Source organism: Homalodisca vitripennis, chromosome 1 (assembly GCF_021130785.1).
Source record: "Homalodisca vitripennis isolate AUS2020 chromosome 1, UT_GWSS_2.1, whole genome shotgun sequence".
NCBI lineage: Eukaryota > Metazoa > Arthropoda > Insecta > Hemiptera > Cicadellidae > Homalodisca > Homalodisca vitripennis.
Window position 1 is genome coordinate 156,997,904 of NC_060207.1, and position 12,942 is coordinate 157,010,845.

General features: G+C 31.5%; 1 protein-coding gene across 1 annotated transcript in view; it reads left to right on the forward strand.

The window, feature by feature from the left end:
- The first annotated feature begins 1,034 nt into the window (after positions 1-1,034).
- LOC124374599 (cilia- and flagella-associated protein 157) overlaps positions 1,035-12,942 on the forward strand; it is a 35,888-nt gene continuing 23,980 nt past the window's right edge. The window contains exons 1-2 of the mRNA XM_046832789.1: positions 1,035-1,262; positions 10,774-10,943. Coding sequence (XP_046688745.1) covers positions 10,819-10,943 — 125 coding nt within the window. The 5' untranslated portion in view covers positions 1,035-1,262; positions 10,774-10,818. The remainder of the gene's footprint in view (positions 1,263-10,773; positions 10,944-12,942) is intronic.

Consider the following 12,942-nt stretch of genomic DNA (forward strand, 5'->3'; position numbering starts at 1 on the left):
ACTAGCTGATTGTACAAAGCTTTACTGTAGCATTGCAATATTTCATTCACCACAGCGATTAATAAAAATAACAACAATGAAATTAACAATTATCTCCAGCAATACTTAATCTTCCGAATATTTTTTAAGTATCTGTCACTTCGAATTCAAAAGAAACATGCTCTAGTACAAACAGTGAGATTGTTGCGCTCGGACTGCATACGGAAATGTGTGGCCTCACGGTAACCGAGCCGAGCCCGCACCGATACCCGGCCGACTCACGTGTCGGGCACGGTGCGGTTATGTGTGTCCCAACCTTTAGGTGTTGATGCATGGATGTTATGTAGAATAATGTCAGCTGATGGATCGTTAGTTGCCACATGAAGTGTGAGGGGTTTATTGATTAAAAAAGTGGAGTTGTTTTCCGGTGAAGGAGCTTTGCTTTTACTACATGTTTGTCCTGGTGTTTGGATGTCTTTTTGTACAATTGTGGGTGTTTTCACCTTTAAAGACTGATGAATTAGTTCGGCTAAAAAATGTTTACCTGATTTGTTTAAGTGTAGTCCAAATTTAGTATAATGTGTAAGATGTAGTGAACTCGTGTCAATAAAATTACATAATTTTACATTACTAGCAGCCTCCTCAATCTTTACATATTACATACTCCTTACATACTTTACATATTGTGTTTTAAGACAATGGTTTGTCTTTCTCTTGGTCGAAAATGTCACATCTATGTCCTGTCACATAAATTCTTATATGGTTGAACATTTTGTCAATGTTTTGTTTGGAGTAAAACTTACAATTAATACGATACATTACAGGATATAATAGGAATATTAATAAAGATCAATAGTAAATTAGTTGTTTTCTCTATCTGAGAATCGAATGAACTCGAGACTCGTAATTCATCCCGTCTAAATAAAAGTTATAGTTAATAGCTCCAATGTGTCTAATACAAATCTTCAATCCTCTATGTTTAGCTTCTACATTTTTCTCATGTTGGTTGTCTGAGCGGATGAAATTCCTTATTTTGATTTGCTACCCAGTTTCCATGGTGCAAAAATTTGAATTGCAGTTGAATTTAGTGAACATTCCGTCAGAGTGAGGGTAGAGAATAAAATAACAATGATATTGATGTTACATTTTTTCCCCAGCTCTTCATCTCTTGCTATCGGACATTAATGTTATAAAAGTAAAAGTTTTATAAATTTAGAACTGTTAAAATGTTGAAGCTTATTTTCCATTATAATATCTACTAACCTTTGTTGAGAGTACCTACTGTAAGTTTAATACTAAGGAATGTGTAATTATTTATAAGTAGCTCCTAAATCCAGTTATTAAAATAGACATGAATAAAAATAGACAAATTATCTCTCAATCTGAAAATTATCATCCAAGTATTTGAAGAGAAACTTATTTGTATTTAATTTTCTAAATAGGTCTAGTAACTATCAGAATTTGGTTTAGGTAGCCTAATGATAATTTACTGAACCTCTTAGTAAATAATAACTAAATTATGACTAAAACTACCTATAAAAGTGTTTGGAGAGCCTGAATCCTTTAATAACTTAACTTGCAAATAATGAAAATTCAATGTATGATTTTCTTAATTTAGTAGCATTTTAATTTTTTTTTTAAGCAAAATTTACTATTTATCATATTACCTTGTTGTATTTATTGCAGGTAGAGTATGATAAGTGGACCCGGTTTTTATATCAAAATTATCAAACGATATTTAATTATTTTACACATTGATATAATCAACCGATAGTAATTATTTTGAATATAGTAACTAAATCATCTGTACCAACTGTATGTACAGTCATTTTTATATTCTAAACACAATTTGTTCTATAAGTAACTTCTTTTAAATAAAAAAGATAGTTCACTTTAGAAAACTAAACACAATAACACTTAAAGATTATTTACTGAGTCTTTTTACCTTCTCGGTTTTTCAACACGTTTTTGTTGTTAGATTTTCTTTATTATTTAAATGATATTTTTCCTGTCAACTGTCTTAATTTTATTCTTTGATTAATGGTTATGGTTTCTTTATTATTTATAACATTACGTAATTGTTTAAACTTTTTTTATTAATTTGAATCATGTTACTTTAATTAAGTATTTTGGATATGTTGTTATCGATTGATAGTTCTGGGGTAGGATACGATAAGCGGACCCGGTTTTTATATCGAAATTGGCAATCGATATTACTTAATCATAACCATCGATATAATCAATCGATACTGATTATTTATTTTGAATTATTAACTTAAATAGTCTATATCAACAGCTGTAAACACTAAAATAATACACGTAGGGTAATTTTTCAATTTTACATAAGTAATTTTAATTATTAAAAATGGCAGTCAATTTTAGAAAACTACACGCTTTGAACTATTGCTTTGAAAGATGATAAAACATAAATAAAATATATTGTTTTTGTGGCTTCAACATGTTGGACTCGTACCAAAAACCCCATTATGTGAAATTTGTGGGAAAGAAACAACTGTAACTGTGAGAGGAGCAAATATGGTAGTCTTCAGTTTTCCTAATTTTTGTTATAATAACTTGTTTGATCACTGTAAATATTAAATTCATATTTTAATTTAAAACATATGATTGTTATTGAGGACTATATAAATATACTTTTATATCAATTGATAGTCTAGGATTTGAGATGTGAATATTAGGTATCGAAGACTACGTTCTTCGATTTAAAAAACCAGGTCCGATAATCGTACCCTACCCATAGTTCTGTTATTCAACATATAAGGTATCGATGATTGTAATAAGTGATATAAACCGCTTATTTTACTCTGCCCTTTATTGCTATTGTGGTTTAATCTGCCGTTTCTTTTTTTAATTTTAAAGGCTTATGCTAACAACATCATCTTGTGTTTTACTCTTAATAATTACATATTAGTTTTTAAGTGAATAAGCCTTTGGAAAACAAACAAATGTGTTACATTCCTATGCCTCTGTCAGGGAACATTAGTAAACATTAAATAGCTGAACATAGATGTTGGAATCTTCTGGATATTCTTGGATCTAGTTCCTGTTAATTGAAGTCTATATTGCTAAGTAATCTAGGGCAGTCCAGAACGTTGTCAACCTCGTTTTTTAGAATAATTCAATAGCAATCAATCACACCAAAAAAACTCAATAAGTGGCCTACACTTGTTCCAGCCAGACATAATTAAGTCACATGAGGTATCATCTTTACAATCTTAAAATGTGTTTACTTTCATACATACTTAAATTAATTATTAATTAATCAGTATCAATTGACTATATGAATGAGTGTAACTAGAATTGATTCAACCACTAAGTAGGGTCTAAAGAATTTGGATGTTACCCTTTATACTGATCTCTCCTTCAATGAGCATGTTTATAATTTATGGCGACGTGCACTCAGGATGTTGGGATTCATCACAAGATAAACTCATGTCATGACGAGCCCTGCTGTTTTAAAAACACTTTTCATTCTTTGTAGGTCAGCTCCTGTAGTATACTAGCCATGTTTAGAATAGAATAGAATAATATTTATTGTCATTTTACAAAATGCATTGACAAAGTCATAAATACACCTAAGTGGCATAGTCAAAAGAGATATTACTCTAATATATAAAAATATAAAAATACTGTACATATATTTTAGGTTTGATGTTAAATAAAACATAATTCCAGTATACAGATGAAAGCTTTAAACCACTAGATTAACAAATTGGAATATGCAATTGGACAATCTAGAAATATACAGTATATCATTAATACTAAAAAACTCTGAAAGTTCATAAAATGGGTTCTGTATTAACCAGTTATATAGCTTAGTTTTAAAAATATTTACAGAATACTTATTAACTAGACCTATTAATTTGTTGTAAATCTTTTGGGAAATTAAAATATGACTTTGTTGGGTTTTGCTTAGCCTACAATGTTGCATTACAATATTATTTTTATTTCTGGTATTATGGCTATGTAGATCTCTGCTAAAAGTTTGAGATTGAATATATTTCATAATGTATAATACTGAGTCAAATATATATAGGTTAATAACAGTTTGCAATTCTAGTTTTATGAAAAGTGGTTTGCAATGGTCCAGTGGTTGTGCTTGTGCTATTACCCTAACTGCCTTTTTTTGTAAGATAAGAATTTCATTGATTTTAGTGCTATTACCCCATATTACTAAACCGTACCTTATTATAGATTGAAAAAATGCATAGTAAGCACATTTTATATAGCTTTCAGGCACATATTTCATTATTCGTCTTAGTAAAAAAATTACACGGGATAATCTCTTGGAAATATATTCAATATGAGGATTCCATGTTAAATTTTTATCAATAAAAATACCTAGAAATTTTACACAAGAAGAGAAATCATTTATTATATCATATTGAGGAGTTCGTCTTAAGGTGAATAAAATATTTTGGGTTTTTAATTCATTTAATAAAAAGCCATTTGACCTGAACCACAATGAAGCTTCTTCGACTGTTTCATTCACAAGGTCTTTTAATGCTGCAAAGTCTGTATGACTATTTAAAAAGGTTGTGTCATCTGCATATAACAGAGATTTGGCCTTAACAGCAGTAGGAAGATCATTGCTTTCAAAAATAAGAACAGCCTCGGAAAGGATGGAAATTTACGGCAACGACCCGGCAATTGTTTAAGGTTAAGATTTGGTACAATACATAGAGAGAAGGGGACTACCGAAAATACAGGTGGATGAAGAGGAGACCTGGAAGGATAGACTAAAGTGGAGGAGGCTGTGTACGACGACCCGTGAGAACGGAAACGTCTGACGATGATGATGATGATGAGGAATAAAAGGGGGCCCAAGACTGAACCCTGGGGCACTCCACTCTCAACCACTAACTCATTGGACCAGCTTCCATTAATAAGAACTTTTTGCCTCCGATTTTTTAAGTATTCTTGAAAAAACTTAGCAGAAATACCAGTAATGCCATAATAGTTAAGTTTCAATATTAGTTCATTATGTTCAACGCAGTCAAATGCCTTGCTCAAGTCACAGAGAGTGACTTGAGCAAAGGATCCATCCTCAAAAACATCAAGGACTTCTCTAATTAATGTGTCAACAACATCAATGGTACATTTATTTCTCCTAAAGCCAAACTGTGATGAATTAAGATAGTTATTATTTTCTAGATAGGCAACAAGTTGATCATGTACTAAGATTTCTATAATTTTTGACAGTACCGGTACAATTGATATAGGGCGATAGCTTTCAGGTAGATCTCTAGGCCCTTTCTTAAAAATTGGACACAATCTTGACAGTTTCAATTCCTGAGGGAAAACCCCTTCATTCAAACATTTATTAATACATACAGTTAAAGGCTTCAAAAATGTATGACAAATTTTTTTAAACAAATTATTAGACAAATTAAAAATATCTTTGCTTTCTGAGTTTTTAAGTCTTTTGACAGCTTTAGTGACATCTTCAGTTGAGACTTCTGTAAAAGTAAAATCTTTTCTTTCAATATGGTGATTTATAATAAAGCTCATACTATCAATATTTGGGCTTTGCAATACTATCCTTTATTTGCTTAACTGAACTAATAAAAAAGTTGTTGAACTGATCTGGGGTGATATTTATGTCTGGTTGAGACGGAAAGTTATTTGTATTTTCTTTTATTAAGTTCCAAGCAGTCTTACATTTGTTTTTACTATTTTCTATTTTCGCTGCATTATGTGCCAATTTTGCATCCTCTATGGACTTTTTATAAATTCCTTTCAGATCAGCGTAGTGTGTGTGAAGCCTATCACAGGCAGAATTTTTTACTAATTTGTGCAGGTACAAAAGCCTCTCTTTCATTTGCGCCAGTTCCTTTGTATACCATTCATTATTATTTTTTTTCATCTTGGTCTCAGAGAAATTTTGTTTCTTTAATTTGGAAAAAAATTCCATTTTATTAATTATGACTGAAAAAAAGACTTGAAAAAAGGTTTGTGCGCACAATACTTTTTTATTATAAAGTAAGATACTCCAATCGTGTGACAATAGGCTATTGATTAGTTCATCAGTAGATGACTGTGGGAAACTGATTATGAAAGGCATTATTTGTTGGTTGTTTTCGTTTAAATTTCGGAAAGTTTTTGAGGGTGTATAATTTTGTATGTTTAAAATAAGGCCATTATGGTCTGAGAAAGGAAAATTAAAGATGTTACATGAGATAAATTTGTCTGGACAATTTAAAAAAATATTATCAAGACAATGATTTCCCCGTGTAGGTTTGTCATTGACACAGAAATAATTATGTTGCCTTAAAATATTTAAAAATTCGCTTGACGTTTTCCTGCACGTTGTTATGTCAAAGTTGGCATTCATGTCACCCCCAATTACGACTGAATATCCACGGTAAGAGGAAATGAAAGTTAATATATCATCTAGGGCTTCCAAGAAGTTCTTAGGGTCACCTGCAGGGGAGTGATAAATTGAAACTGCTATAACTTTAAGACTATCCACAACCGCCACAGATGCTTCAAAGTTTAGTTCTGAACAAAAACGAGACACATCAATTTTTTTGGAGTTAATTTTTTTGTTAATGAGAACAGAGGTTCCACCTCTAATAGTATCTTTCCTGCAGAAATCTGCTGCACAATAGAAATTTTGTGGGCATGCTGCATTAGTCAAGCCTTCCTTGAGCCAATGTTCAGATAAGCAAATAAATGAAATTTCATTACTTTTATCATTACTGTCATTGATAAAACTGTCCAGGACTTGTATTTTGTTATTCAAACCTTGCACATTTAAATATAAGAATTTTATATGGCACTCAGATTGTTTTAAGTTGGGAGAAATATTCTTAACTTTTACACCTGCTTTTTTAACTGATTTGTCTTGGACAAAAAATTAGAACTAATACTACAAGCACCATTAATATTTGTCTCTGGTGATAGTGTTGACTCTAAAGTTGAGGATGATGTTTCCAGTTCGGCCAAGATGGTAATTCTAGAAGAAAGCTCAGAGGCAGTTTCAATGGTGTTCCTGTTGTTGTTGGAGTTTGAAGAAACTGGGGGAACTTGTTGACTGGCAGTTACTTCTTCTGCCACTTGTTTGTAGATTTCATTTGGAATGAGCATAGTTGTCGGTTTTACTCCACTATGTAATGTTGAGGTTGATATTTGAATTTCAGCTTCGAATTCGACGACTTTCTTCATGGCAAGATTCTTTATCATTTCAGCAACCCGGTTTTTACCTCTTCGGTTCATGTGTAAGCCATGCGCTGTGAACATATGTCGTGGCAGGAGATGGAGGGGAAGAAGTTTCACCGTGCCATCGTGCACTTCGTTTGGTCCCCTTACTAGCTTGGTCTGATTAATATGCTTTAAACTATCCAAGGAAGCACTTAAGATTGGTGTGGATGCATCAGGGACTGTGTTTTAGGGAGGTGCTATTTGCTCAACCTCAGGCTGAGCTTCTCCTCCTGGATCTTTATCTCTATGATCTTTAAGTGTGAAGTTGCCAATATCTTGTTTTTGGCCAAATTGATAAACGGCCTGCTCAACTGTTCAATGCTCCTCTCCCAAATGGATTTCTGTACTACATCAAGGACTTGGTCACTTGATCTGTTCGGCAGATGTCACTACTCACGTGGTTATGATTTCTATGGTCCACTTTGCAAGAATGACAAGGCTGGAGAATATTTCTGTCATATCAGTGATTTCTTCAATGAAATTGCTCAAAAATTCAAAGAAAAGTTCTTGCTATCTTCCGAAATGCTCCTGCATAAATATTTAAATTAAATTTACAGTATATTCTATATTTTTTTGTCATCCATTGTTATGTATTTTTAGTTTATCATTTGTTATTTATTGTGTGTATACTTATTGGCTTTACTGTTGGAATAAAATAAAAATAAACTATGCAATATTTCCTATTATTATCGATATAAAAAACCGGGCCCACTAATCAAACTCTAGGTCCCATAAAATAACTTTACTGATGTTACACTTTTCCCAGTTCCCAGTTACAGACAATAAAAAAGTTTGTATAAGTTGAGTGTTGTTAAAATGTTGAACTTGTTTTCTAGTTTAGTATGTACTTTCTTGATAGTGCTACAAGTTGAAATATTAATAAATATGTTTCATTTCTTGTAAGTAAAAATAAAAATGCAGTTATTTAACATAAACATTATTAAAAACTAAGCTGACTATCAAACAAACTAAATAGAGTATTAGTATTGTGGATGAAGAGTTGATAGTCTTCAGCTGAGATGATAGAAGACTGCTGACGTGGTGAGGGAGTGTTGAGCCTGTAAAAGCTAACTCCTAAAACAGTGGTTATAAACTCTAGGCCAGACAAAATACGATCATAAGTGATAAACATGTCTAAAATGTTAAATTATCATTTTCCTAGTACATTATAGGGACTAGCTTTTTATGTAAAGTGATTCAATTGTACACAAGTTCTCTTTATGCACCTGTAGTAGGCCTATAGGTAGTAACTCTAGTAACAGTCAATGTATTCATTTGAAATTTATTATTTCTGCCACCTAAATAAAACAAACTTACTAGAACTCTTTCTATGGTGGAATCTTTTCTCTCGTTATATTTTGTAATGCATTTGTAGATTCTACATCAAGAAGAGTACATAAATTATCAAACCATAGACCAGCTATGATTATATGATTACCATCCCTGTTGTTTTACCATTTTGTGAAAGTTTTTGTCTCATAGAAAATATGTTTACTGTCTATAGTTATTAGTGTTGTATACCATTTTGTATAGCACAAAATATATAATGTAAATATATAAAGTATAGTAGATTATATGTTTATACAAAAAATAGGAAATGAGGAAGTTTGGATTTAAAAAACAATAATTTCCAAATCAAATTATGTTACAAATAGAATTAGATTTTAGCACTACTATTGTAAATGTAAAAAGTTTTGAAACATTTCCCTGTGTGACGTAGTATATATGTTTTTGTAAATTACTCCATATATAAAATGTTATGGTGTAAAACAAAAATGCATTTAAAATAAAAAGGTTATGTTGAATAAAATATAATTGAAGGAAATTTCTCTATACAATAGCGTATCATTCTGTAGAGAGTCATTGTAATAAATAAGAAATGTATAGATTTTAGTACATAAGAAAAAAATTGCTTAAAATTGTAGATGACAATATTAATTGAATTAATAAAAAATAAAATTGAATTTAATTAATTCTGTTGTTCTGTTGAATTATTTTTGTATTCAACAGATGGTTGTACCAACTTTATTAAAATACACAACAAATTTGACAGGGTTTATAATAATTTATTAATTGCAAAATTAGCTGGTTATGGCGTTCAGGGTTCTATGCTTTCCTGGCTGGTAATTATCTTCGTAACAGAAACTAGATTGTGAAATGTGATTGGAGCTTCTCAAAGCCTTTCCCATTCTTGTCAGGGGTTCCCCAGAGATCACATTTGGATCCCCTGCTCTGCAATCTATTTATTAATGAATATCAGTACGCCATTTCTAACAACTACCTCATGTTTGCCAATGATGATCTCTACGGTCCACAATGTTGAGTCCTTCAGAGTTTACTGCTAATATGGCGTACTGATGCAGTTCTAATGCTATGAACCTCAACATCTCTAAATGTCAAGTTTTTTTCTTCAGGAGTAGCAATATTACTCTACTCTTCAACTACCATATAGATGGCATATTTAAGAAGAGAGCATTTAAGATGAAGGATCTGGGAGTCAACATGACTCCTAAATTCAGCCCACATAAACACTTAGCCCATGTTTATTCCAGAGCAAGTCAACTCTTGGGGTTCAACTACCGTTCAACCAGAAGATCTCCTCTGTCACTGATTTTTCTCTTCTGATCCTCGGTTTATTTATATACTTGAATGTGCTTTGTGGTGCCCTTACCAAATTGGCCATATCAACATGCTCAAAGAAATCTATATACTGTCTGTATATATATATATATATATATATATATATATATAGTACATATATATTCTTGTTATCATGGTTATCATGGAAGGGAAATAAATAAACGTTTTTATTATACTTATAAAAATACTTGATTTTAATAAATGTCCAGATATTATACAGAGTAAATTTTAGATTTAAGGTAATCTTAACCACACAGAAATTTTTCCTCGGAAAATGTATTTCACCGAATGGTAATGTTGATTTCCCCATTACTCACCTATAATGTTATTTTCCTTTAGCATTAAAAGTTAAATTATGTTCTGACTGCTCTATAGCATACTTTCAATCCACCATTGAGTGGTGTTTAATCTTGTTTCATAAATTTATTCATATACCACTGGTTGCCATTTTAATGTGATTTACTTTGAGAGCAAAATATTTCATAATGACATTAATCAAAATTCTATACATTTTAATGTTTAAGTTCAATCTTTTACCCCCAACAAAAATTGTCTCTGTACCAGGATATTCCTTACAACCTTTCCCTGTCACTTGAGGTTTAACTTGCATGAATCCTTCCAAATTGATTCCCTACCTTGTGCTTTATTATTACATTACATAAAACAGATTTTGGCAATGAAGTTTTCCTATGTAATCATCAAAATATGTATCTGGTGGACTTTGAATTTGATTCAAACGAAGCATAAGTGTCACAGATATATGAGTGATGAAATATCACTTCATGAATTGTGTAAGTAAGGAAACACTATATGGCTACAATACATAATATGATTATTGTTGTATTCATCTAAGAATTGTAAAAACCTGTGCTGCACTAAATATTGTAATATGGTTCAACGATGATAATTATTTGTTTATTCTTTATTTTATAGGACTATCATATTAATCTATAATAATTTTTGACATAAAACAAATTCATGGGAAAGAAAGGAAAAGGAGGAGGTAAAAAGAAGCAGGCCAAAGAAGACAAAGAAGTTTTACCAGAAGTTGACAAGGAATTTTATGAAATCCAAATTACTGATTTAAATCAGAAACTTGCCAGGTAAAAGATTGCTTTAAGAAAAATATCTTTGTGTATTTGTTTAAAATGGATGGTTTTTTCTAAAACAAAATGTTTTGTAGAAGAGACAAATAAGTAGTGTAACAGTTTTTTTCTTAAACGGTTTGAAGTAATATACGTAAATACATGTAGGAATATTTGAAAATGTCCAAGGAAATTTCTTGAATTTATTTTTATTAAACGGGATGTTTTCATTCTTTCCAAAAATTTCACTTAGTCCAATCATATATCAGTTTAATTGTTGTGGCGCATGGTACACCTTGAGTATCGGAATTAATTAGTCTTTAAATGAAACACTTTGGTAACTTTGAAATTGAATTTATATGAAAATGACTAACATACATTCCTTATTGGTTGCTGTCTTAGTGGTTTGTTCAATATGTCCCTGTGCTTAAATAAATACCTTAGACTATCATGTGCCTCGTTGGGCTCACTATTGCTTAATTTTTAGGGTAAATTAATGTTTTAGGTACAATTTCATGTTTATGGAGAAACATGGGAATAATCTTTTTGTGCAGAATAGTGAAGCCTATAAATATTTATCGTTATACTTAGACCATTAAATAAAGATACAGTGTTTTGCCATTATTATTGAAAAATTAAATGGTAAATAAAATAGTCAGGAAATAAGCAGTTGTGAACGTGTTAACACCCCAAGGTGACTACGATAAACTTGGGTGATATCCTTTGGTTCATGGAAGGCCTATTGCTAAATCTTTCAATGATTGCAGCCTGAATAAGAGTGGCATTTTTTTAAACCTGTCATACTGATATATTTTATGGCTCTTTTTACATAAGGGACAGCATGTTGTATTGCTCATAAACAATTGTTTATGATTCAAATTAAATTTTCTAGGAATGTTGTCAACTGATCAAAGCTGAGTAATTGTGTAGTGAGTAGTTGATTTTCCCAAAGTTTGAATGTAGTCATATCTAATTTTTTAATGATCATGTGTATAAGAAGTGTGTCCCACTGGTTAGTTGGTTGAACAAGACATTTGAGTGCTCTCAAATGTTTGTTAAGTAAATCCAACAGACTTCTCAATGCTGCCCCGGTATCTTTCTCAAGTTGTATGGCATCAAACAAGGATAAGATGTAATTATTTACAATGACACGATTGTTGTCAAATCTATTTTTCGAGTCCAGGCTGTTGTGTAATTTGATGCTGATACTTCCAATGATTATATTACGTTGAGCGCTGGACCTTGCAATTACGATTTTAAATAGTGAAATTTCTGTATTGGTGAAAGTGAAGTGTTGTCATCTGTTATGGAGTTTAAAAGTTCATAAAACTGTAGCCATTATTCATAAGTTTCACTGAAGGTGGCCAGGTTTATTGTCGGCAGTTTAACTTGTATGGGTAATGAGTGTTGTGTATCTACATTAGAATTTTGAGACAAGTATATAGCCATATCGGAATTTTGTTTTGGAAGAAGAGCCTATGACCTAACTAACAATTCAAAGTATAGACCTTCAAGGACTCTCTCAATATCATGATTGCTATCAGAGTCCGCTGATTCTGTTTCAGACTGAACAGATTTGTACTCAGACAAACAATCCCGAAAGACACTAAATCTGTCTTTTAATTGTGATACGTCCCCATTTAGTTCTATTTTATCTAGATAAATCTTAAATCTAGTAAGTTTAGATTTAATTCCTACTTTTTGGCCATAAATTTCTTCAAATTGTCTGACATGATTGCTTCCTTAAACTATAAGGAATAGAAATTGGAATGGACTTACATAGGTGTTATACCAAGAATCGCAAAAGTACTTGATCACTGGACACAACACTGTTTGTTGACATATGTTCCACTAAGTCCGATTATGCACGCACAGATGACACTTGTAGTCTATGATAGTCTACCTATAATGTTCTATCGAATCCCCGAAAGACTATGTTGCGGCGCGTGTGGTACGCTTTCAGTATTGAAATATTAATTGTCTATAAATAAAAACACTTTAGTATCTTTGAAACTGG